At 44.7% G+C, this 22,078-nt stretch overlaps 2 protein-coding genes across 5 annotated transcripts in view; one reads left to right on the forward strand and one right to left on the reverse strand.

The window, feature by feature from the left end:
• ERICH3 (glutamate rich 3) overlaps positions 1–758 on the forward strand; it is a 92,404-nt gene extending 91,646 nt beyond the window's left edge. The window contains exon 18 of the mRNA XM_088470784.1: positions 700–758. The gene's annotated coding sequence lies outside the window, so the exon portion shown is untranslated. The remainder of the gene's footprint in view (positions 1–699) is intronic.
• A 17,176-nt stretch (positions 759–17,934) lies between these two features.
• Positions 17,935–22,078, reverse strand: part of TNNI3K (TNNI3 interacting kinase) — an 840,867-nt gene continuing 836,723 nt past the window's right edge. For all 4 annotated transcript variants that reach the window (XM_088470772.1, XM_088470769.1, XM_088470770.1 and 1 more), the window contains one exon: positions 17,935–18,215. In XM_088470772.1, coding sequence (XP_088326898.1) covers positions 18,139–18,215 — 77 coding nt within the window. In that variant the 3' untranslated portion in view covers positions 17,935–18,138. The remainder of the gene's footprint in view (positions 18,216–22,078) is intronic.

Here is a 22,078-nt window from a genome sequence, read left to right on the forward strand (position 1 = left end):
TGTGGTACCTTTATAATGAATGGCCCCGATCCTTAATTTTTACAAAAGTAGGTGAAAATGTTAATTTTCATCTGCTTTTGAGAAAATTAAGTAATGATGAATAGACCCCCCTAGAGAGAGAACGGGTCATATTCTGGCAAAGTGTGGAAGGAGCAGGTTACATGACAGCACGAGGGACCAGATGGGGGGGCCGGAGATGTGTCATTACAGAACTGGGGAATTCTATAGCAGATTATGTAGAACATGTCACAGCAGGTACTCGGGAATATAATGTAGATAAGAGATGGGTGTCAGGACGGGATCCCAGTATAAGTACATTAATGCCTTGCTGTAAAATGATTTCCTCTGGAAAGGGGGGGGGGGGGCAGAGAAAACTTATGAGGAAACCCCTTTAGAAACAAGAGGCGACGTAGCATTAAAGTGATCCAAAGTGAGTAGCCAAAGGAGGTTAAATGAATAACGAAACGCCCTGACAAGCCATGGCTAACAGGAAAGAATGTATTTAACTGAAGTGACAAATGATTTGCCAGACTCCTGTGAATGTGCGCACTGGTACGAATTATTCAATGTCAGACGTATGACAGATTAGGTTTCCAGACGCCGCCGGCGTAATCTCCAGACCCTGTCAGTGCCGTGCAGTATAGAATGAAAGAAATATATATGTCGGTGACCAATAATGTTATTATTTGTTAATTACAGGTTAACCACTCGGATGAAGACATATAAGAGCAGAAGACGGTGTTTTTTATTCAGAGGGGTTTTTTTTGGTTTTACTGTATATTTGTTGCATAAATTTAGCAGTTCTCACAAAACGCACAATCGAGTAAAAATTTGTTTTTTTTTTTAAAGTATTTTTCTATACACATTTGCATTATATAAACAGAGTTATATTATACTATATAAATATATAATGTTAATGTAAGATAATTTACAAAAAAAAATCTATATATCAAATCACAAATTTGAAAAAGAAAAGCACTTTCAGGCATCAACGCATCTACGTTTACAAAAGCCGACTTTTAGCCATTTATTTATTTTTATGGGTGAAGTTTGCGAGTTCGGAGATATCCATTCAGGTCCCAGCGATCCTAGGAGGTGTGTTATAGTTAGTGCAAAATACAATTTATTTATTGTCATTGCAGGTGTCTGATATTCTGTATTTTCTGTCATACTGTGTATATATATATGTATATATATATATATTTATATATATATATATACACACACACACACAATGTATTACATGATCTGTAATTGGGAATTAAGTCGGCTGCTTTCTTGGTAATCACCCGCAAATCGGGCAGTAAAAGGTTAGAAACGACCAGCGATACGCGCGCCCGCTGGTCGTTTTTAACATCAATCATCGCCTGAACATGACGTTCAACCTGACAACTGCCGTCAGGTTGCCATGTTCGGGGATGATTGATCTGCATACACTGAACGTCTGAACGTTCAGTGTATGCACTTCACCACGCGGGAGACGACGGCGTCGTAATCGTGCCGTCATCCCCCGCATTGTGTAATGGATGGCCCCAATGTCGCTTATGACATGAAATAGGGCAGCAAAGTCCAAAACTGGAGATTTAATTGTGAGAAAATGACAGAATGAAATTAATGTGTAAAAATGCCTTATGTAATAATATAATAGACTGTGCACTATTCAACTGATACATATACACTTACGGGGGCAGATGATTCTTTCACCAAGCAGGCAGTGATTGACAGCTGGGCAGACCTGCTTTGCAAAAGTGCTCAATGTGGATTGGCACTGGCATCACAGAGGGGGTGCGGGCCGCACCGCGTGACACCATCCGAGGGGGTAACACAGCTGCTCTACTATTTTGGTGCCACCCCTCGGATGGTGCGACGGAGCAGCCACACTGCAGCGAGAGGCTGTTGGCTGTCCAGCAGCAGCTGTTGTTGTGCTGAGCCGGGATTCCTCAGCGGAGCCCCTAGCCTCTCCCCTGCCCATTGATTGCTGAGGACAGGGGGCGTGACATGTTGTCACGCCCCCAAGAGTGTCAAACATGAGTGAGCATGGCTTCACGGGATGAAGCCATGCCCCCTTCCGACCGAGAACGTGTATCCCAGACCGACCACCGCACCGGGTGCAAGTCAGGTTTGCGCTGCCACTGTGGATTAGTTAACTGATACTGTAGACAGGGGGGTGGGGCCAGTGCTGTCACAGAAACTTTGGAGTCTTTGTGTCGACCCCTTGAATTGAGCTAAAGTGAATGGAGATAAAATACCAACCGAACAGCTCCTATCACTTTCCAAGTTGTATTTGAAAAAAATGACAGTTAGGAGCTGATTGGTTGGTTCTTTATCTTCATCCACTTTCTCTGTCTCCAAGGGACCACTTAGCGGTACATACAAGCAGCCTTCACATATCTCAGTGATATGTGCAGGCTGCTAGCTCGGGAGGGTTTTGCAGAGAGAAGACACTGCAATCTCGGGGGAGAAATCTCGATCTGCTTCACCTTCGGGAAACTCACTCTCAGCTAATCTCACTTCTTAGTAAATTAGCGAGTTTATAAATAGGAAAATCACCCGAGATTCGGCGATACAAATCGAGTTTAAAAAAAAAACAAAAACTCGATCAGACTCGAATCTTAGTAAATTTACCCCTTAAGTCTCTGCATACTGTCCTAAAATTAGAATGTCAGGTCAACACATGGGGTCTATGTACTAAGCCTTGGAGAGAGATAAGGTGGACGGAGGTAAAGAACTAACCAACCAGCTCCTAACTGTTATTTTTCAAACACAGCCTGTAAAGTGACAGGATCTGATTGGTTGGTACTTTATCTCCGTACACTTTATTTCTCCCCAAGGCTTGCAATTGCGGTTGCGTAATAGCACGCAATTCTTCTACCAAAATATGCTAATGTTTGTAACCGCTCAGCCAACATAGAGAGGCCCACTACTGCTTTCTCACATCCGTCATACCTCGCAGTCCTGCGTACACATCGGTAACATTGAGGAACATCGGGCCGCCACACACAATTACAGCAGCTCTGACCTGAAATTGCAAGTCCCATCATACGCAGTGAGTACAAAAGCTGCGTATGCCCTCGCAGTGGCTAATTTATGCACGCCCATGCAACAGCGTTCAAATGAACTGCCACGCCTGTTTTTCCGACCACTCCCCTGTCACCACCCCCAAGCGCTGACGGCCTGTCACTCTGTGATGGATTCCTATGTACGTCTGTGATTGCGCTGCACACGCACTTTGCTGCATACGCATGCGCAGTACGCACCATCGGCCGATCTGCATACGAGGTTGCAATTGCGATCAATGATAGAGTATTGGGAAAATGTATCAAGCAGTGAAAAGAGTGAGAAAGTTGCCCATGGCAACCAATCATATAAATTGATGGGTAGAAGCTAGTTGGTTGCTATGGGCAATTTCCCCACTTATACTGCCTGATAAATCTACTATTTTTACCTGCATTGTTCATATCTTAACATTCTATTAATTCATCAGTTTTGCAGCGTTGTGGTTCTTTAAGGCTTTTATGCAGCCAGTGAAAATACATGCTGGCCCTGATTCATTATTTGCACAAGTGCACCAACTGCTCCCTGAGTGCATTCCAGGTTATCTGACCACTTCTTGGCATACTTGCAGACTTTCTGTTAATCCTATGCGATAGTCAGCAGTGTTATGCTGTATTCTTGTCATTGTGGCCCCCGTCCCAGGCTATTTAAAGCCGCTGGTCAAGGGATTTTAAAGCAGGGGCCGGGACCACGCATAATCGTGGACTCACCCCTTCTGTTCAAACCCATGATGTGTGGCATTTTACACTGGGGGGCAGGGCTTGCATGGCGCAGTTCTATGCGAATCGCTAAAAGAAAAAAATAATCAATTAAGCTTCTGTGACACCACTGATGCTTTTGCTGTGTATGAATCCACCAACAATACTCCCCACAGTGCATTTGTGCTGAGCAAGCCTGCAAGCTTGCCACTCACACTTTGCTGACTCAGGGTCTCATTCAGAGCCGCTCGTAAGCGGCCGCTCGTCCGTTCCGAGCGATGTTCGCACAACTGCGCATGCGTACGGATTGTAATACGCATGTGCGAACCAGTCAGTGCGGCCGAAAATTGTGTGCTCGCTAAATAGCGAATGCCTGCTATTTTGAGTGACAGAATGAGGCGTATGTGGGTGGTAACAGGGGAAGGTGCTTGAAAACGGGGAGTTGAATTCAGAACGCAGGCGTGCCTAAAGGTCAAAACGGGCGTTTTAAGGGTGTGCATAATTAATACAGCAGCGTCATCGACCACGTCACTTGGTTATTTTATATTCAGAACTGCTCGCAAGATTGCGGTAGGAAAAACCAACCACAAGAATAGCGAGCAGTTCATTCGCCTTTCGATGTACTCGATTAATCTAATAAATAGCGGACATGATGTATAATGCGAGCGGCCAGGGGGCGTTTTTATCAAAATTAGGACTGCAAGTTTTGTTCGCTCGTTCTAACATAGAGGCGTCAACAGACCGCAAAGAGCGAACGGTTAATTTGAATAGCCAGCCCCTTTTTTCTGAACGAGCGAGCGCAAATAGCGTCCGGCTCTGAAACAGACCCTCAGTAAGAGAAAGGCCACTCTCCTGACATCAAATTTGTGCAAAGGGGTGGGGAAAACGCACAATGAATATAGTTAGTCAGTTGGTTATTTAAGTTATACACGGTCTGCGATACATATTAATTTCAAAATAGTGGCTTTATTTTTAATATTTAATTCAATCTTTAATAAAAATGACTAAGCGCAGGCAGCTGCTTTACATTCCAGGACTGTCTGGTGACAATCTCTAAAACCAACGGAGATGCAAGCGATATGTAAATAGGTCTCCTCATGTGGAACGCTTCCAGATATTATTTTTGGAACTCCTATCGTTAAAGTCAGTCTTATTAATGCGCAATGACCTTGTATGACCTTCCTGGAGTGCAGGGAGCAAAAGAGAGTTTTCTAATGATTATTTTCTCACTAAGTGAAACCAGCATTTGCTGGGATTGCATCAATGTAGCTAAATATACAATAATATTACGTTATTTTTATCCCTGGCATATTCATTAGCAGCTGTCCGTGTTATACATTTTGGGCTGTGGCCAATGTTATGTTGGTTACGTTGTGCGAATCTCAGCAGACTCTCGGGAACGTTCTAAGCAGCAAGCACTTCAGGTTTTGAATAAGTAATATATTGATGAATAGAACACAAATAAAGACAGGACCCCCATTTTACAGCTAAATCTGGCTAATTGTTGCTGACACTGTGCTAGAGGGTAGCTGATGCCTGGTGCCATATTCTGCCACATTACTGTACTAAGACAACATATATGTAACAGTTTGTTTATTAAGGTGGAGTAATGTTTGCGGGTGGGTAGAGCAGGATCTTATGCGGACCATACACATGGCAATATCACAACCAACAATGGGCAGTTGAGTGATTGGCCACTCTAGTGATGCAGGAAGTGATTGGCCACCCTAACAATGCCGGAAGTGATTGGCCACACTAACAATGCCGGAAGTGATTGGCCACCCTAACAATGCCGGAAGTGATTGGCCACACTAACAATGCCGGAAGTGATTGGCCACCCTAACAATGCCGGAAGTGATTGGCCACACTAACATTGCCGGAAGTGATTGGCCACCCTAACAATGCCGGAAGTGATGGGCCGCCCTAGTGATGCAGGAAGTGATTGGCCACCCTAGTGATGCAGGAAGTGATTGGCCACCCTAGTGATGCAGGAAGTGATTGGCCACCCTAGTGATGTCGGAAGTGATTGGCCACCCTAGTGATGCAGGAAGTGATTGGCCATCCTAGTAATGTTGGAAGTGATTGGCCACACTAGTGATGCAGGAAGTGATTGGCCACCCTAGTGATGCAGGAAGTGATTGGCCACCCTAGTGAGGCCGGAATTGATTGGCCATCCTAGTGATGTAGGAAGTGATTGGCCACCCTAGTGATGCAGGAAGTGATTGGCCACCCTAGTGATGCAGGAAGTGATTGGCTACCCTAGTGATGCAGGAAGTGATTGGCTACCCTAGTGATGCAGGAAGTGATGGGCCACCCTAGTGATGCAGGAAGTGATTGGCCACCCTAGTGATGTGGGAAGTGATTGGCCACGCTAGTGATGCTGGAAGTGATTAGCCACCCTAGTGATGCAGGAAGTGATTAGCCACCCTAGTGATGCGGGAAGTGATTGGCCACACTAGTGATGCGGGAAGTGGTTGGCTACCCTAGTGATGTAGGAAGTGATTGGCCACCCTAGTGATGCAGGAAGTGATTGGCCACCCTAGTGATGCAGGAAGTGATTGGCCATCCTAGTAATGTTGGAAGTGATTGGCCACACTAGTGATGCAGGAAGTGATTGGCCACCCTAGTGATGCAGGAAGTGATTGGCCACACTAGTGATGCAGGAAGTGATTGGCCACCCTAGTGATGTAGGAAGTGATTGGCCACCCTAGTGATGCAGGAAGTGATTGGCCACCCTAGTGATGCAGGAAGTGATTGGCCATCCTAGTGATGCAGGAAGTGATTGGCCACCCTAGTGATGCAGGAAGTGATTGGCCATCCTAGTAATGTCGGAAGTGATTGGCCACACTAGTGTTGCAGGAAGTGATTGGCCACTTGGCTCGATCTCCACCAGTTTGGCCACCAGTCTGCGTGGCCAAATACGACATTGATGCTATTATGTGGCACTTAGGCTAAACGGCAGGATTACAGGATTAGTGCATATTGCTAATCTATAGAGTAGAATACGGGGGGGGGATGTGTCATACAGTATTGGGTGTATAACGGATCTTATCACTGTAAATATTGTAATCCAGTTATGTATGGACGCTGCAATTAAGCGTTACACTAATTTCACCATCTTTTTTTAATGAACGAAAACAATTAATACTACAATACTGTTTACATCTTTTGTTTGATTTAGATGCAATTTTAGAGGCCCTTTCAGATGTTTCACAGAAAATAACGAAGACTCTGTACTTGCTGCAATATTACATTTTTGTTAAATAGATGACTATAGTATAATAGTGTTATTAACTATGGAATGCTCAGATTTTCAGCTTTTTATGGTGTTATTTCTACTGTTGTGCCTCAAACAATAAAAATATTTCAAATATTTGCTGATCCGGATGGTCCTTGCTCAGTGTTTAGATTTGGTTTGCCTTACAGAAATCTCACTCATCTTCATCAAAATATCTCACTCTACCAAGATTACTGTGCTACTTACTTACACAAACACACATACACATTGGGGGGGGGCTGAATCAGGGCTGCAGGCAATCCGCACGCAATGTCAATCTTCACATCTGCAAATGTGTGAAAGTTCCTAAAAACTTCTATGACGCATGCGTTACGCAGAGTGTACAAAGTCGCTATTGCGATGGAGTCGTGGTAAAGTGATGCGCATTCCTGTACATATCTTCAGAGGACTGCAGCATCCGATATCTGCTACGATACCCGGGTTTTGTTCTCAAAAACAGCCCCCCATAAAAACCTCTGGGAGGCTGCTTTTCTGCCAAATTTAGCAAGCTCCGTAGCTTGGCCCCAGTAGCTGATGCCACCTGAAGATGGAGTTAGCCATTAAAGCCTTTTGGAGATCTACAGCAAAAAGTACCAGGAGAGGGATCTGTAGGATCCCTCCCCGGCACTCTCCACTCATGCCGGGAAGTGAAAGTAATGAGATCCCTAATGCGATCACTTCACTTTTACACGTCGTAGGGATGGGCTCCTATCTGAGCCCCCGTCCCTGCATGTGTTCTTTGATACATGCCGGCGGTAGTAAATTTCTTATTGCCATTAGCGGCCATAAGAAATTATAGTTACTGGATCTAGTACACGATAATTAGCAAATATGCCCCATAATACAGAAAGATTAATATACGAAATGTAAGTGAGTGCAGTACTTAAACAAAATATGCAGAGAGCAGTAGAGTGAGCAAAGCCCCAGTCTCACACTAATGAACTCTAGGCCTGAGCGCTCGCAACCGGGTCAATGGTGGCCCAGAGCGCATGCGCACAACGGAACCGGTTCCATTGTGCGCATGCCCGAGACCCGGATAGCGACGGGCAAACCGTCGCCCCGGGTCTCGTACCAAAGGGGGCATGTTGTCGATGTTGAGTGACAACACGCCCCCTTTGGTGGGCGGGCCGGTGGAGTGGCTGCCCAAATGGAGGCGTTCCCATGTCAACGCCTCCATTTGGGGGCGGCCCCACTGACATCACGAGTGATGTCAGTGGGAGAGATTTTGGCTCTGTTAGAGCCAAAATCTCTCTGGGGCTTGCAGCAACGAGACTCTACCACAAGGGTCTCGTTGCAAGCCCGATGGTCGCGATGGTCTTGACCATCGCGACCATCTTCCTGGCCGCTCGCTATAGCTGTGGGTGGTCACCCACAGCTATGCGAGCGGCCAGGAGGCCGTTCTAAAAAAAAAAAAAAAACGGCCCTGATTCAGAGCGAGCGCTGTGTCAGAGCGTCCGGCTCTGAATCAGGGCCTCTAATTGAGGATAAACACTGCGCTGTGAATACATACTTGGTTCTCAGCAATGGGCCTAGTAAATAAACTGCCATGAAACTGACTGCGAATCCAAGAGAGATTCTTATCATGCAGCAATTTCCATGCTTATATAAAGTACATTCATTAAACTCATCTTTTGAGTATAATGCTCCTTTGAACACATAGTGCAATTGCTTTAATATAGATAATATCATTTGCTATATCAGGGATTTTACATGGCTGTGTACTGTACATCATCAGCCTGAAGGTATCGGATTATTCACTTTTTCTCCATATATATTGACATATGGGAGTAGGAGGATGTGTAGGATTGTAGCGCTCAGGATAAATGTCACACACTTGCGTCTGCTCATCGGGAACGTGAAATTACCGTCTGTGTTTATAGAGATCCCTCCAATAATAAGTGTTATTTGCATTATTTTTATTAGATTCTATGAAGATTAGTGTAAAATAACAAATCTCCTATTGGCATGTCTAAGGGATTAGAAGTCTCAGTGTATTTATACAGATCATGGAGAACGGAGGTCACTTCTCATGTCCACAATAATTGACAGTAACCAAATTCCGTAGGGGACGCCATTATCTAATCAAATATGAAGAAAAGAAAGATATGTCGTTAGGTGATGCACTAAAATTAAAACATAACCTTTATTATATGCATGTAAAATACATCAATATTAAATGTTGAAACAGTGAAAATAAAAGATAGAATTGTGTTAATAGAATAGAAAATAATGTGAATTAAAAAATTCTGGCCGCTGGAAGCTCTCCTGATGACCAGATTTGTTATATTTGAATGATCAATATAGATCCATAATGTAACTTAGAAGCAAAAATAAACACAAATCCTTTGTCCCCCCCCCCCCCCCCATGCGTATGTTTCTATTTTCAAAGATTCTGGTTGTTAATATAGATACTATTTACATATGTTTAAACAATCAATGTTCTCAGGTAATAAATATTCCTCTCTCAGTAATTTCATTTGTGTCCAAAAACAAAGTATCCAAACTAGAAAAAGATTATACTTTGTGTCTGTTATAGGAAACCATCAGGAAGACCAATATCTGACCTATTCTTATCTAAATTAACCCAATGAGTGATTCTCTTGTGTCAGACACACTAATAAGTTTATCTAAGAACATATTATGCTCCTTTTCTTATCGCTGTAATCCTATATCTCTCTCACACACACATTTTCCTAATAAAAGTGGATGTGGTGATAGTAGAACGTTTTGAACATAAGAATTCACTACTTATACAGAGATTACTTACAGTCAGGTGCATAAATATTGGGACATTGACAGAATTTTCATATTTTGGCTTCTATTCACCACCACAATGGCGTTGAAATGAAACAAACAAGATGTGCTTTACCTGCAGACTTTCAGATTTAATTTGAGGGTAATTACATCCAAATCAGGTGAACGATGTAGGAATTACAACGGTTTCTATATGTGCCTCCCACTTTTTAAAGGGCCAAAAGTAATGAAACTATCAACTCAAAAGCTATTTCATGGACAGGTGTGGGCTGTTCCCTCGTTATTTCATTATCAATTAAGCAGGTAAAAGGTCAGGAGTTGATTCTAGGTGTGATATTTGCATTTGGAATCAGTTGCTGTCAACTCTCAATATGAGATCCAAAGAGCTGTCACTATCAGTGAAGCAAGCCATCATTAGGCTGAAAAATCAAAACAAACCCATCAGAGAGATAGCAAAAACATTAGGTGTGGCCAAATCAACTGATTGGAACATTCTTAAAAAGAAAGAATGCACCAGAGAGCTCAGCAACACCAAAAGACCCGGAAGACCACGGAAAACAACTGTGGTGGATGACAGAAGAATTATTTCCCTGGTGAAGAAAAAGCCCTTCACAACAGTTGGCCAAATCAAGAACACTCTCCAGGAGGCAGGTGTATATGTGTCAAAGTCAACAATCAAGAGAAGACTTCACAAGAGTGAATATAGAGGGTTCACCACAAGATGTAAACCATTGGTGAGCCTCAAAAACAGGAAGACCAGATTAGAGTTTGCCAACCAAACATCTAAAAAAGCCATTACAGTTCTGGAACAACATCCTATGGACAGATGAGACAAAGATCAACTTGTACCAGAGTGATGGGAAGAGAAGAGTATGGAGAAGGAAAAGAACTGCTCATGATCCAAAACATACCACCTCATCAGTGAAGCATGGTGATGGTAGTGTCATGGCGTAGGCATGTATGGCTGCCAATGGAACTGGTTCCCTTGTATTTATTGATGATGTGACTGCTGACAAAAGCAGCAGAATGAATTCTGAAGTGTTTCGGGCAATATTATATGCTCATATTCAGTCAAATGCTTCAGAACTCATTGGACGGCACTTTACAGTGCAGATGGACAATGACATGAAGTATACTGCAAAAGCAACCAAAAAGTTTTTTAAGGCTAAAAAGTGGAATGTTATGCAATGGCCAAGTCAATCCCCTGACCTGAATCCAATTGAGCATGCATTTCACTTGATGAAGACAAAACTGAAGGGAAAATGCCCCAAGAACAAGCAGGAACTGAAGACATTTGCAGTAGAGGCCTGGCAGAGCATCACCAGGGATGAAACCCAGCGTCTGGTGATGTCTATGCGTTCCAGACTTCAGGCTGTAATTGCCTGCAAAGGATTTGCAATAAAGTATTAAAAAGTGAAAGTTAGATTTAGAATTGTTTAGTTTGTCCCATTACTTTTGGTCCCTTAAAAAGTGGGAGGCACATATAGAAACCGTTGTAATTCCTACAGCGTTCACCTAATTTGGATGTAATTACCCTCAAATTAAATCTGAAAGTCTGCAGGTAAAGCACATCCTGTTTGTTTCATTTCAAAGCCATTGTGGTGGTGAATAGAGGCCAAAATATGAAAATTCTGTCAATGTCCCAATATTTATGCACATGACTGTACCTGTGTGTGTATATGCATGTGTGTATAATATATAGGCCCCCATTTACTAACGAGTTTTATCACCACAACGAGTGATAAATGTCACTGAGTATGATAAATGGTGCTCCAGCCAATCAGCTCCCAACTGTCATTTTTCTAACAGATGGCAGTTGGGAGCTGATTGGCTGGAGCACCATTATCATACTCAGTGACATTTATCACTCGTTTTGGTAATGAAACTCATCATTAAATGAGACCCCTAATATTTTAAAACATAGAATTTGACGGCAGATAAGACCCACTTGGCCCATTTAGTCTGCCTTATTTTTAAACATATTATTACCTCAACCCTTATTGATCCTTACTTCTTCTGAAGGATATCCTTATGTCTATCCCATGCATGTTTAAATTGCTCTACTGTCTTAGCCTCTACCACCCCTAATGGGGGCTATTCCACTTGTCCACTACCCTTTCTGTGAAGTAATTTGTCCTCAGATTTCCCCTGAACCTACCACCCTCCAGTGTCAGAACATGTCCTCTTGTTCTAATACTTCTCTTTCTTTGAAGAATGTCTCCTTCCTTCACCTTGTTATAACCCTTTATATATCTGAATGTTTCTATCATGTCCCCCCTTTCCCTTCTCTGCTCCAAACTATATATAATAAGATCTTTTAGTCTTTCCTGGTACGTTTTGTGGTGTAGACCTTGCACCATTTTAGTTGCCCTTCTTTGTACAGTCTCTAATGTATTAATATCCTTCTGGAGGTATGGCCTCCAGAACTGAACACAGTATAGAGATGAGGACGTACCAATGACCTATACAGTGGTATTATCACTTCTTTCTTTCTATTACTGATTCCTCTCCCTTACAGCAGGGTAATCCAGTAAGTCAAGAGTGTTTGCCAGTAGAAATAAAGAAAATAAAACATTTTCTTTTACCTTTGTCTATCTCTGCATTATACAGTATAATCAGCTCCTTCATTTGAGCATTTACCTTACCAGTCCACAGGCGTTAGAACCCCCTTGTTGTACCCGGCTGCCTTCGGTCCATTAAACCAGTTGCTGACTGCAAACTTCAGCTCATCATCACTTCCAAAATGTTTTCTGCCCAGGAGCTCTTTGATCTTAGAGAAAAGGTGAAAATCACGTGGATCAAGGTCCAGGCTATAGGGTGGATGATCGCAAACCTCCCTCCCAAATCTGTGACAAGTGATGGGCGTAGCGGTTGATCTTGGTCATGCGCGTTTGTTCGTCCATTGTTGTGCATATCACGCCACTTTCTTACACTACCATGCGCCTGCTTTAATGGGCAATAAATGTAGGCAGGTCTCACGTTCTGTGGAATAACACTGCACACTGCGCAGTCGGCGGGATTTTGTATCGTTGGGTTCATTTTAACAAGGCACAACATCGACAAAAACAACCGGAACAGCCGCCACTAGCACTTAGGTTAGGGAGACCAAAAAAGAACAGTGTGTGTATCCATTTATGGCGCTGACACGGACTTAAACGTTAAGATACATTTTAGTTTAGTATAACATCTCATCTGCCAATCTCCAAGTTGGTCCAGATAATATATAAAAATAATGATAAAATATGCAACAAATAGGGGCAGATGTACTAAGCCTTGGAGAGTAATAAAGTGAAGAGAGATAAAGTACAAACCAATCAGCTCCTCACTGTGGGAGGGATGTATTAAGCATCGCATCTGCAATGCCGTACATATCGTCCATTATCGGGTACATACCGGTGATAATATTGCCAGTATGTACCTAGAAAATCACAAAGGACAGCTCTCCCGGTAAGAACAGTCCTTTGCGATAGAGGGACTTCTGGGTTTATGACCCATAAGTCCTTCTGGCGTCCTTTTGCGCATGTGCCGAAAGAGGGGCGCACCATGGGGGGAGCTGAGAGGGATCCAATTGTAGCAAGAGTCAGCTGCGTACATCATTGCTGGCACTCACAAGCACAGCCCTCTGCTACCACAACAAGCACCTAATACAATGGTGCTTCATTACTGCTGGCACCATCCAGCTCCCACTGCAGTGAGTCTGCTGCTGCAGGTTTCAGCAATAGGAGGGAACTCTATCGTTATCATTTGCCATTAATAAGGCTCCAGTGTACGACCTGTTTGTACTATATTAGGAATCGGTAAGTAATACTGGCTGTTGGGGTGCCTCCTGTCAAAATACCAACAGCAGCATCCCGATGGTTGGTATCCCAATAGGGGTCGGGTAAGTATACTTACCCTCCCCCGTTCTCCCCCTAACCCTCCCTTCTTGTAGCCTAACCCTAACGCTCCTCACCCTGCACCCTAACCCTCCCCGTTAGTGCCTAAACCTAACCCCCCCCTAGTGGTGCCTAACTCTAACCTCCCCCCAAAAAACCTAACCCTAACCACACTACGCTGCCTAAACCTAACACTCCCCTTCCCCCGTGGCTAATGCTTAGAGCACCCCAGACTTACCTCACTCGGGCTACTGTCCTCCTGGATTCCGGTGTCGGTATTCAGACCGGTGGCATGCCGTCCGCCAGTCTGATAACTACATCCCCTATTTTACCCTGGTGAGTCATCAGGAACTTATGTGAAATATAACTCAAATTGCAACAGAATATGATTTAGCTTTGGGACTTTTGTACACATTTATTACAGTAATTACCTGTCGGAGCAGGGACGCAGCTGTACTTCCAGTGATACTTTTTAGCAACATTTTATACTAAGATTCATCATGTGCAATCTAACTACATAACTTGTGAATAGATGTTACAATTGGTGCATTGATATGGTCACAAGATTTGTACTTCTGATATATTAGCCTCAAGTGACAGAACTATTTTAAGTTTTTTAACAGTTGTTTATTGTTTTATGTGTTTCTCATTAAATGTGATATATACAGTGGTGGCCAAAATTGTGGACACATTTTTAAATTTGAATGTTTATCAACTTCGAATGCTTATAAAAACTGTTACACTTCACGCAGTGCAATGATTCATATATCAAATGAAAGTATTTTGTTGGGTATCCTTTATTCTTCAAGACCGCAGCACAGCGACGTGATCCAGGATTGTGGTGTTAAGTGAAAATGGTCTTTCGTATGCAGCAATTGCGAGAGAAATTGGTGGGAATGTGACAACATCAGGAGTACGAAAGTTTTGTTTACGCTATCAGGAAACACAATCTATACAAAACAAAGGCCCTCATTCAGAGCCGGACGCTCTGAGCAGAGCGCACGCTCTGAATGAGGGCCGTCCACCATAACTATGGAGCGTCCTCCTGGACGCTCGTATAGCTGTGGGTCACCACCCACAGCCTATACGAGCGTGCAGTTTGATGGCCGCGATGGTCTTGACCATCGTGACCATCGAAACTGCGAGCCAGAGCCTGTGATTGAGGTTTTCAACCGCAAGGCCCGGAGTGATTTTGGCTCTATCAGAGCCAAAATCACTCCCACTGACATCACTAGTGATGTCAGTGGGCCGGCTTCTGACGGTAATCAACATCGACAGCACGCCCCCTTTGATCAGACACAACGAGCGAAGGAAAGTCCTTCGCTCGTCGCGTCTGGCGCATGCGCACGACGGAGCTCCCTCCGTCGTGCGCATGCTCAGTGCAGAACATCGACCCACTTGCGAGCGGACAGCCGCTCGCGAGTGGGTCTGAATCAGGCCCACAGAAGGAAAAGGCCGGAAAAAGTGCACAACAGCTGTTGATGATAGGAGAATAAAACGAATTTGCGTCAGGCACAGATGGATGTTATCTGCGGCCATTAGCAGTGAACTGAGTGCAACTGGTGTTTTTGTCAGTGCAAGAACGGTATGGAGAAGACTAACGGAGGTTGGCCTAAAAGGTAGGATTCCCCGAAAAAAGCCATTGCTGAATAAAAAGCAGCAGCAGAAATGAATACAGTGGGCAAAAGAACACATTGCATGGGCAGAAGGTCAGTGGAAACAAGTGATATGGAGTGACGAAACTAAGATATCGATATTTGGTAGTGATGGGGAAAAATATTGGAGACGTCGCATCGGGGAAGAGGTACATCCATATTGCATTCAAGTGACAACAAAGAATCCTACAAGTGTTATGATCTGGGCATGTATGACAGCAGATGCTGTAGGGCCGCCGTTATGTCATAGATGGCACACTGATACCATCCTACAAGTGTTATGATCTAGGCATGTATGACAGCAGATGCTGTAGGGCCGCCGTTATGTCATAGATGGCACACTGATACCATCCTACAAGTGTTATGATCTGGGCATGTATGACAGCAGATGCTGTAGGGCCGCCGTTATGTCATAGATGGCACACTGATACCATCCTACAAGTGTTATGATCTAGGCATGTATGACAGCAGATGCTGTAGGGCCGCCGTTATGTCATAGATGGCACACTGATACCATCCTACAAGTGTTATGATCTAGGCATGTATGACAGCAGATGCTGTAGGGCCGCCGTTATGTCATAGATGGCACACTGATACCATCCTACAAGTGTTATGATCTGGGCATGTATGACAGCAGATGCTGTAGGGCTGCCGTTATGTCATAGATGGCACACTGATACCATCCTACAAGTGTTATGATCTAGGCATGTATGACAGCAGATGCTGTAGGGCCGCCGTTATGTCATAGATGGCACACTGATACCATCCTACAAGTGTTATGATCTGGGCATGTATGACAGCAGATGCTGTAGGGCCGCCGTTATGTCATAGATGGCACACTGAACAGCAGAAAGTACATTGACATCATCCTACAACCAAAACTTCTACCTTCTATCAGGGATCTTTTTCCAGATAATGCCCCATTTTTTCCCAGCAGGATTCAGCTCCCTATCACACTGCATGGATATGCCAACAGTGGTTCACGGAGAATGACATACAGGTGCTGGGATGGCCAGGAAACAGCCCAGTCCTGAACCCCATAGAACATTTGTGGTTCTGTTTGAAAAAACTGGTACATCTGAGGCGTCCATCCAATAAAAGACAATTAATTGAGGCTATAATTGTCTCATGGCACCACATAATAAAGAAGGAAGAGCTCCAAACATTGGTTGGCTCAATGACACGTCGCTGTGCTGCTGTCTTGAAAAATAAAGGATACCCAACGAAATACTGATAGCACAGTAACATCATAAGTACACAGGGATTTTCACCCTAAGGGCCTGATTCAGAGCCGGACGCTCTGACCAGAGCGCTCGCTCTGAATCAGGGCCCACCTCCATAAATATGGAGCGTCCTCCTGGACGCTCGTATAGCTGTGGGTCACCACCCACAGCATATACGAGCGTGCAGGATGATGGTCGCGATGGTCTTGACCATCGCGACCATCGCCACTGCGAGCAGAAGCCTGCGGTTGAGTTGTTCAACCGCAGGGCCCGGAGTGATTTTGGCTCTATCAGAGCCAAAATCACTCCCACTGACATCACTAGTGATGTCAGTGGGGCCGGCTTCTGACGGTAGGCGTTCCCTTGGGAACGCCTCCGTCTGGGAGGCACGCCCCCGGCACGCCCACCAAAGGGGGCGTGCTGTCAATCAACATCGACAGTACGCCCCTTTTGATCAGACACTACGAGCGAAGGAAAGTCCTTCGCTCGTTGCATCTCGCGCACGACGGAGCTCCCTCCATTGTGCGCATGCGCAGTGCAGACCATCGACCCACTTGCGAGCGGACAGCCGCTCGCGAGTGGGTCTGAATCAGGCCCTAAGTGTTGTTTTCACTGCATAACTTCCCTTGTAATGCAAATATTTGACCTGTGTTTATTGTGTTGAATTCAGCATTAAATTTCCTTTCATTTGATATATGAATCATTGCACTGCGTGAAGTGTAACAGTTATTATAAGCATTCGAAGTTGAAAAACATTCAAATTCCAAAAAGTGTCCGCAATTTTGGCCACCACTGTATATTTGAACTATATCCATGCTAGTGTAATGTTTATTATCACACCGGCGCAGAATGGTTTCTAATTTTTCCACTATTCTTTTCCCTTACACTATACAATATGTCCTCTGTCTACTCGCACTCACCCCGCTGACCCGAAGCCAACATTGCCGTGTGACTGGCTCATACAGCCCACCAAGAACCTCTGCAATCTAGCTGGACCGATGTTACATATGTAGCACTTATCCTTGTGTATCACATTCTTATTTCCCTATAGAGCATAAGCCTCCGAGCAGGGCCCTCTCACCTTTCTGTTGTTATGACCCAGTCTTGTTCTATTACTGTTTTGTACCCAATTACAAGGCGATTAGAATATGGGTGGGGTGTTTTCTATTTCATTATGGGTAAATTTGATTAATCAGATGCAGGAATATAAGGTCAGGCTGGGCACATACAGTATTGTAACAAACGGACAGGCTATAACGCTTCAGGAAAATTTCTATGATTGCCGCTAAGCAAAAACAAATGCACACACTCTATTGTCTCTAATGTATTATTACGGAAAAGTGGTGGAGCAGTTTGCTTGTAGTAGCAGACACATTACATCTTCATATGGAAACCGAATGTCCATCCTATTTCTCTGGCAAGGTGAAAAGGGACAAAGCCTTACAGCAGCGTCTCGTAATAGAAAAAGAGCAAAACAGGAACATAAAGAGATGAATTATCCGACGTATGTTTGTGTGTATACGGTTTCCTCTGGGCGGTCAGGGTGGCGAGGCGATCTTCCTTTTCTTGGGATATCATCGCTGCTGCTAAAGGCTCCATCTGTCAGTTACTGTCTTCGAAACTGCTCCTCCTGCAGCAAGGCTGGAACCGCATTGTGCTCATGGGGTCCGAGACATACCCTGTTAGATGAAAAAAAGCAAAGTAAATGCATTGTCGCTGAGACAGGTCACGTAGAAGGTGACTGACGTCCACGCGATAGTGTTGGACTCGCACAATTATGCCTTTTGCTTAGTTAAAGAAGCTATATGTGTCATATTTCTATGGATGCAGGTTATTATGGGCCATATTCTGAGCCAAAAACAAGTTCAAAAGCAGGAGCATCCTGTAACCATCAACCTATTTTGTGAATCAGGACCAGCTCCAAAAGCCCAGCACTGGTTATGCTTTGAGGAGGAATGCCATTTTTTTTTTCTATTTTTTTTACACTTTTTACACTGACATACACACAAAAGCCTGTACAGATCTCTTTGATCTGTGCATGCTTCTGCAAACAAAAGTGTGTTTTGACCTGAGTTTAGTGATTTTACGGACGTGTTTAAAAACACGATTTCTGAATAAATTCCCATGAAGTATTATTCACTACGAAAAGTACTTTCGAGTTTGGCCGAGTTTGTATTTAATTTAATTAAATTTTTTTTACACCTGTGTTTTGTATTTCGAATTGTCTCTTTACTCCCCTGTTTGCCTTTAGTAAATCTTCCTGTCAGAAAAACAGGCTAAGCTCCCCCGTTAATGGCATCTCGGCCAGACATAATTCTTTGTAAATTGACCCCATGTTATACGCTGTTAAATGTAGCCAATCTGATGATGCGACTATCAGTAACATCACAGGACAGGGATGTGTGGCTCCTGTCAAACACTTCTCTTGTATGAAACATTATATAATCTGCTATAGGAAGTACATACATCCTGTTTCATCGTATGGTAAATAAGGGGACTCTGGCTTAGGCTGCCTCTGCAGCTAATGAGGAAGATGCTACTGCTGTACACACATTTAAATTAAAAAAGGAGACTTACAGTATGTTGCACACCTGTTAAGTCTCTTTCTTCGACTCTATAGGCGGCACAGGGATAATGCTGGTTATAGCCTTGAGCGGAAAGTCCAGACACCAAACCAAGTTAAATGAAAAGACCAGGCTCCCTCTCCTCTATACCCTGCCTCCAGCCATCAGCAGACCGTTTAGTCTGCAAGCCCATGGCCAGATGGGAGGCAGAGGAGAAAGAGGTCTGGCACACACACAGAACCATACAGACATAGGGCCGTATTCAATTTGAGGCGAAAAGCCATTTTTGCGTGTTTTTGGCGGAAACTTTTCGCCGATGACGTCATTATCGCCTGGTTTGGTTTTTACTCCGAATTCAATTTGGAAGACTTTCCGCCTAGGTGGAAAGTTAATGCAATGTAATAGGTGGAAAAGTTTCGCCTATGAATAGCAGGCGGCAAAAAGTGCAGAATTGGGGTTTTGGGGTGCAACGTTGCAGGAACCCCCGTGCAGACTTCAGACAGTCCCCCAAAGGTAATCTGTCAAATTTTTTTTTAAAAAGACTTAAGAACACCCCAATAAATCACTTTGAATTTGGGGGCGAAAAAAAGAAATGTTGGGGGACAAAGTTAAAAACTAGCGAACTAGACTCTGGGGGGGTCCCCAAGTATGCCCCAGGTGTTTTTTTTATTGCAGGTGCTTGCAGCAGGTGAATTTTTCACGATTTTTTAAACTTAACTTTAGCAACTTTAAAATATGCTGACCCCCATTTCCATGTACCCCAAATTTGCTGGGATAAGTTATTTTCTGGAAAAAATACTCCTGAATACTATTCTGCGTCATGTATAGAAAAACGCTATTTAGCAGCTATTCAGCCCATTTAAAAACACCAAATACCTTCAGCAAGCCAAATCAGGGGGTACCATAGGGAACCCCCATGTCAGAGCATCTTTTGGGGGGTGTCAGGCTGATTTCCCCAAATCTGACAGGACTTTCCACTTGTTTAAGTTTCGCCGGGTCCCGTTTTCGCCTACTTTCAAATTGAATACGGCGATACGCGGGCACGTGCGCGATACTTTTCCGCCTGCAAAACACGCAAAGTAGTCGAAAAGTCCGGGAGGCGGAAAGTATCACGGCTCAGCTCGAATTGAATACGGGCCATAGCCGGACAGGTCAACAAGGATACACATCTCGGCAGTCAGGTGCGTCAGGGTGGGCGCCCTGTGCCCCCTATGGAGTCGAAGAAAGAGACTTAACAGGTAAGCAACATGTCTCCTTTTCTTCTTCCTCCACTAGGGGGCACAGGGATAATGCTGGGATGTCCCAAAGCTATGCCCCCATGGGAGGGGACGCTCCTGAGCAGCAGTGAGCACAGAATACGCAAAGGTGGCGTACATAGACGCTAATGTGTCAGATACATAAAACCGAATAAAGATATGAGCAGACGACCGTGTGGCAGCCTTACAGGGCTGTTCTGCAGAACCTCCACAGCGTGCTGCCCAAGAAGTCCCCACTGACCGGGTGGAATGGGCAGTCACCACGGCAGGGGCAGGAAGATTCGCCAAGGTGTAAACCTGGCAGATCGTGAAACGGAGCCACCGAGCTAAGGTTTGCTTAGTAGCTGGCCAGCCCCACTTGTGAACATCATACAGGTCAAATAGAGAATCCGACTTGCGAATATCTCTGGTCCTGTTTACGTAAAGCCCAAGAGCCCTCACCACATCCAAAGTGGCTTCCAGCAGGGAAGAATCCGGAACCTGGAAAGACTGTACCGCAAATTCCTGGTTGATGTGGAAGCAGGACACCACCTTGGAAAGATAACCCAGGCGTCCGCAGCATAGCCCTAAAACCAGGAATCGGGAGCATCTGGGCCGAAGCGATGGCTAGCAGAAAAACTGGTCAGCGCTGTAGCACCCACCTCATTGGGAGCCTTATTTCTGGACATATTTAAATCCGCAGAAATGCCCACACAAAAAGCTTAACCAATGGTGTACAAAGCTATGGATATAATAAATATACTGAGAGCTGTAATCACCAGCTGCAAGGGAGATTCCCCAGGTGACCAGTAACCACAATAGGCACAAAGGCAGAGAGCAGACAGTACCCACACTCACATGCACTCAGACCACTCAATGCTAGAAAAAATGTGGGCGAATAGTGCTCAACTATCCAGCTAAGGAGCTAAATATATATACATATCTTGGCTACTGGGAGCAGGTTATATGAGGAGACCGGAGCCCAGCTTCTCTCCCTGAGCTGTGCTGAGGCAGGCTGTGGAGAAAATGGCTGCTCAGCGTCTCAGAGAAGGAGAGAGGGGAGGATCCTGGCTGGGGCTTGCTGTCTGCGATGAGGAAGTGCCCCCCAGGGTTGGGGTAGGGGCTAACAGGGAGCGCCTACCTCCCCCATCTGGCCAGACCCCAGGGCTACCACCACTATGAGCAGCTACCTATTCCAAAAAATGGCCCTGGTGGTCTAGTGGGCGGCACAGGAGACAGGGTACCACCGGTGGTCTCCTGCGCTGGCAGTAAGGGTCTCGAACCCATGGCTCCCAGGACACCTCTCACTGTCTGCTCACAGTAAACTAAAATAAAAGAAACCACTGGGAACCACCTAAAGCAGCCCCCCCAAAGAATGGTGGTGCCAGCTCCTGCCAGCACAAAACTCAAACTGGCTGCTGGTGGCTGGGGTAGAGAGGAGAGGGAGTCTGGGCTTGTGGATATTTTCATTCAACCATTTTGTGCCCAGACTCTCCTCTCCAGGCTATACCCAGCATTATCCCTGTGCCCCCTAATGGAGGAAGAATAAAATCTCGTCTCTCGTCATTGGCAAACAAGAGCCAATAAGCAGCCTCCCTCAAGTCTCCTGATTGCATACAATGGAAGTCTGTGCGTTATTCCTGGCTACTTCCCTCATATGCACTGTCCGTAGAGCCCAAAGACACCGCAATCCAGTACATTTACCAAAACCATATGGTATGATCCCAGCACCCAGGGTCGGGC

The sequence above is a fragment of the Taudactylus pleione genome, unplaced genomic scaffold (genome assembly GCF_031769625.1).
Source record: "Taudactylus pleione unplaced genomic scaffold, aTauple2 ptg000103l, whole genome shotgun sequence".
In the NCBI taxonomy this organism is placed as follows: domain Eukaryota; kingdom Metazoa; phylum Chordata; class Amphibia; order Anura; family Myobatrachidae; genus Taudactylus; species Taudactylus pleione.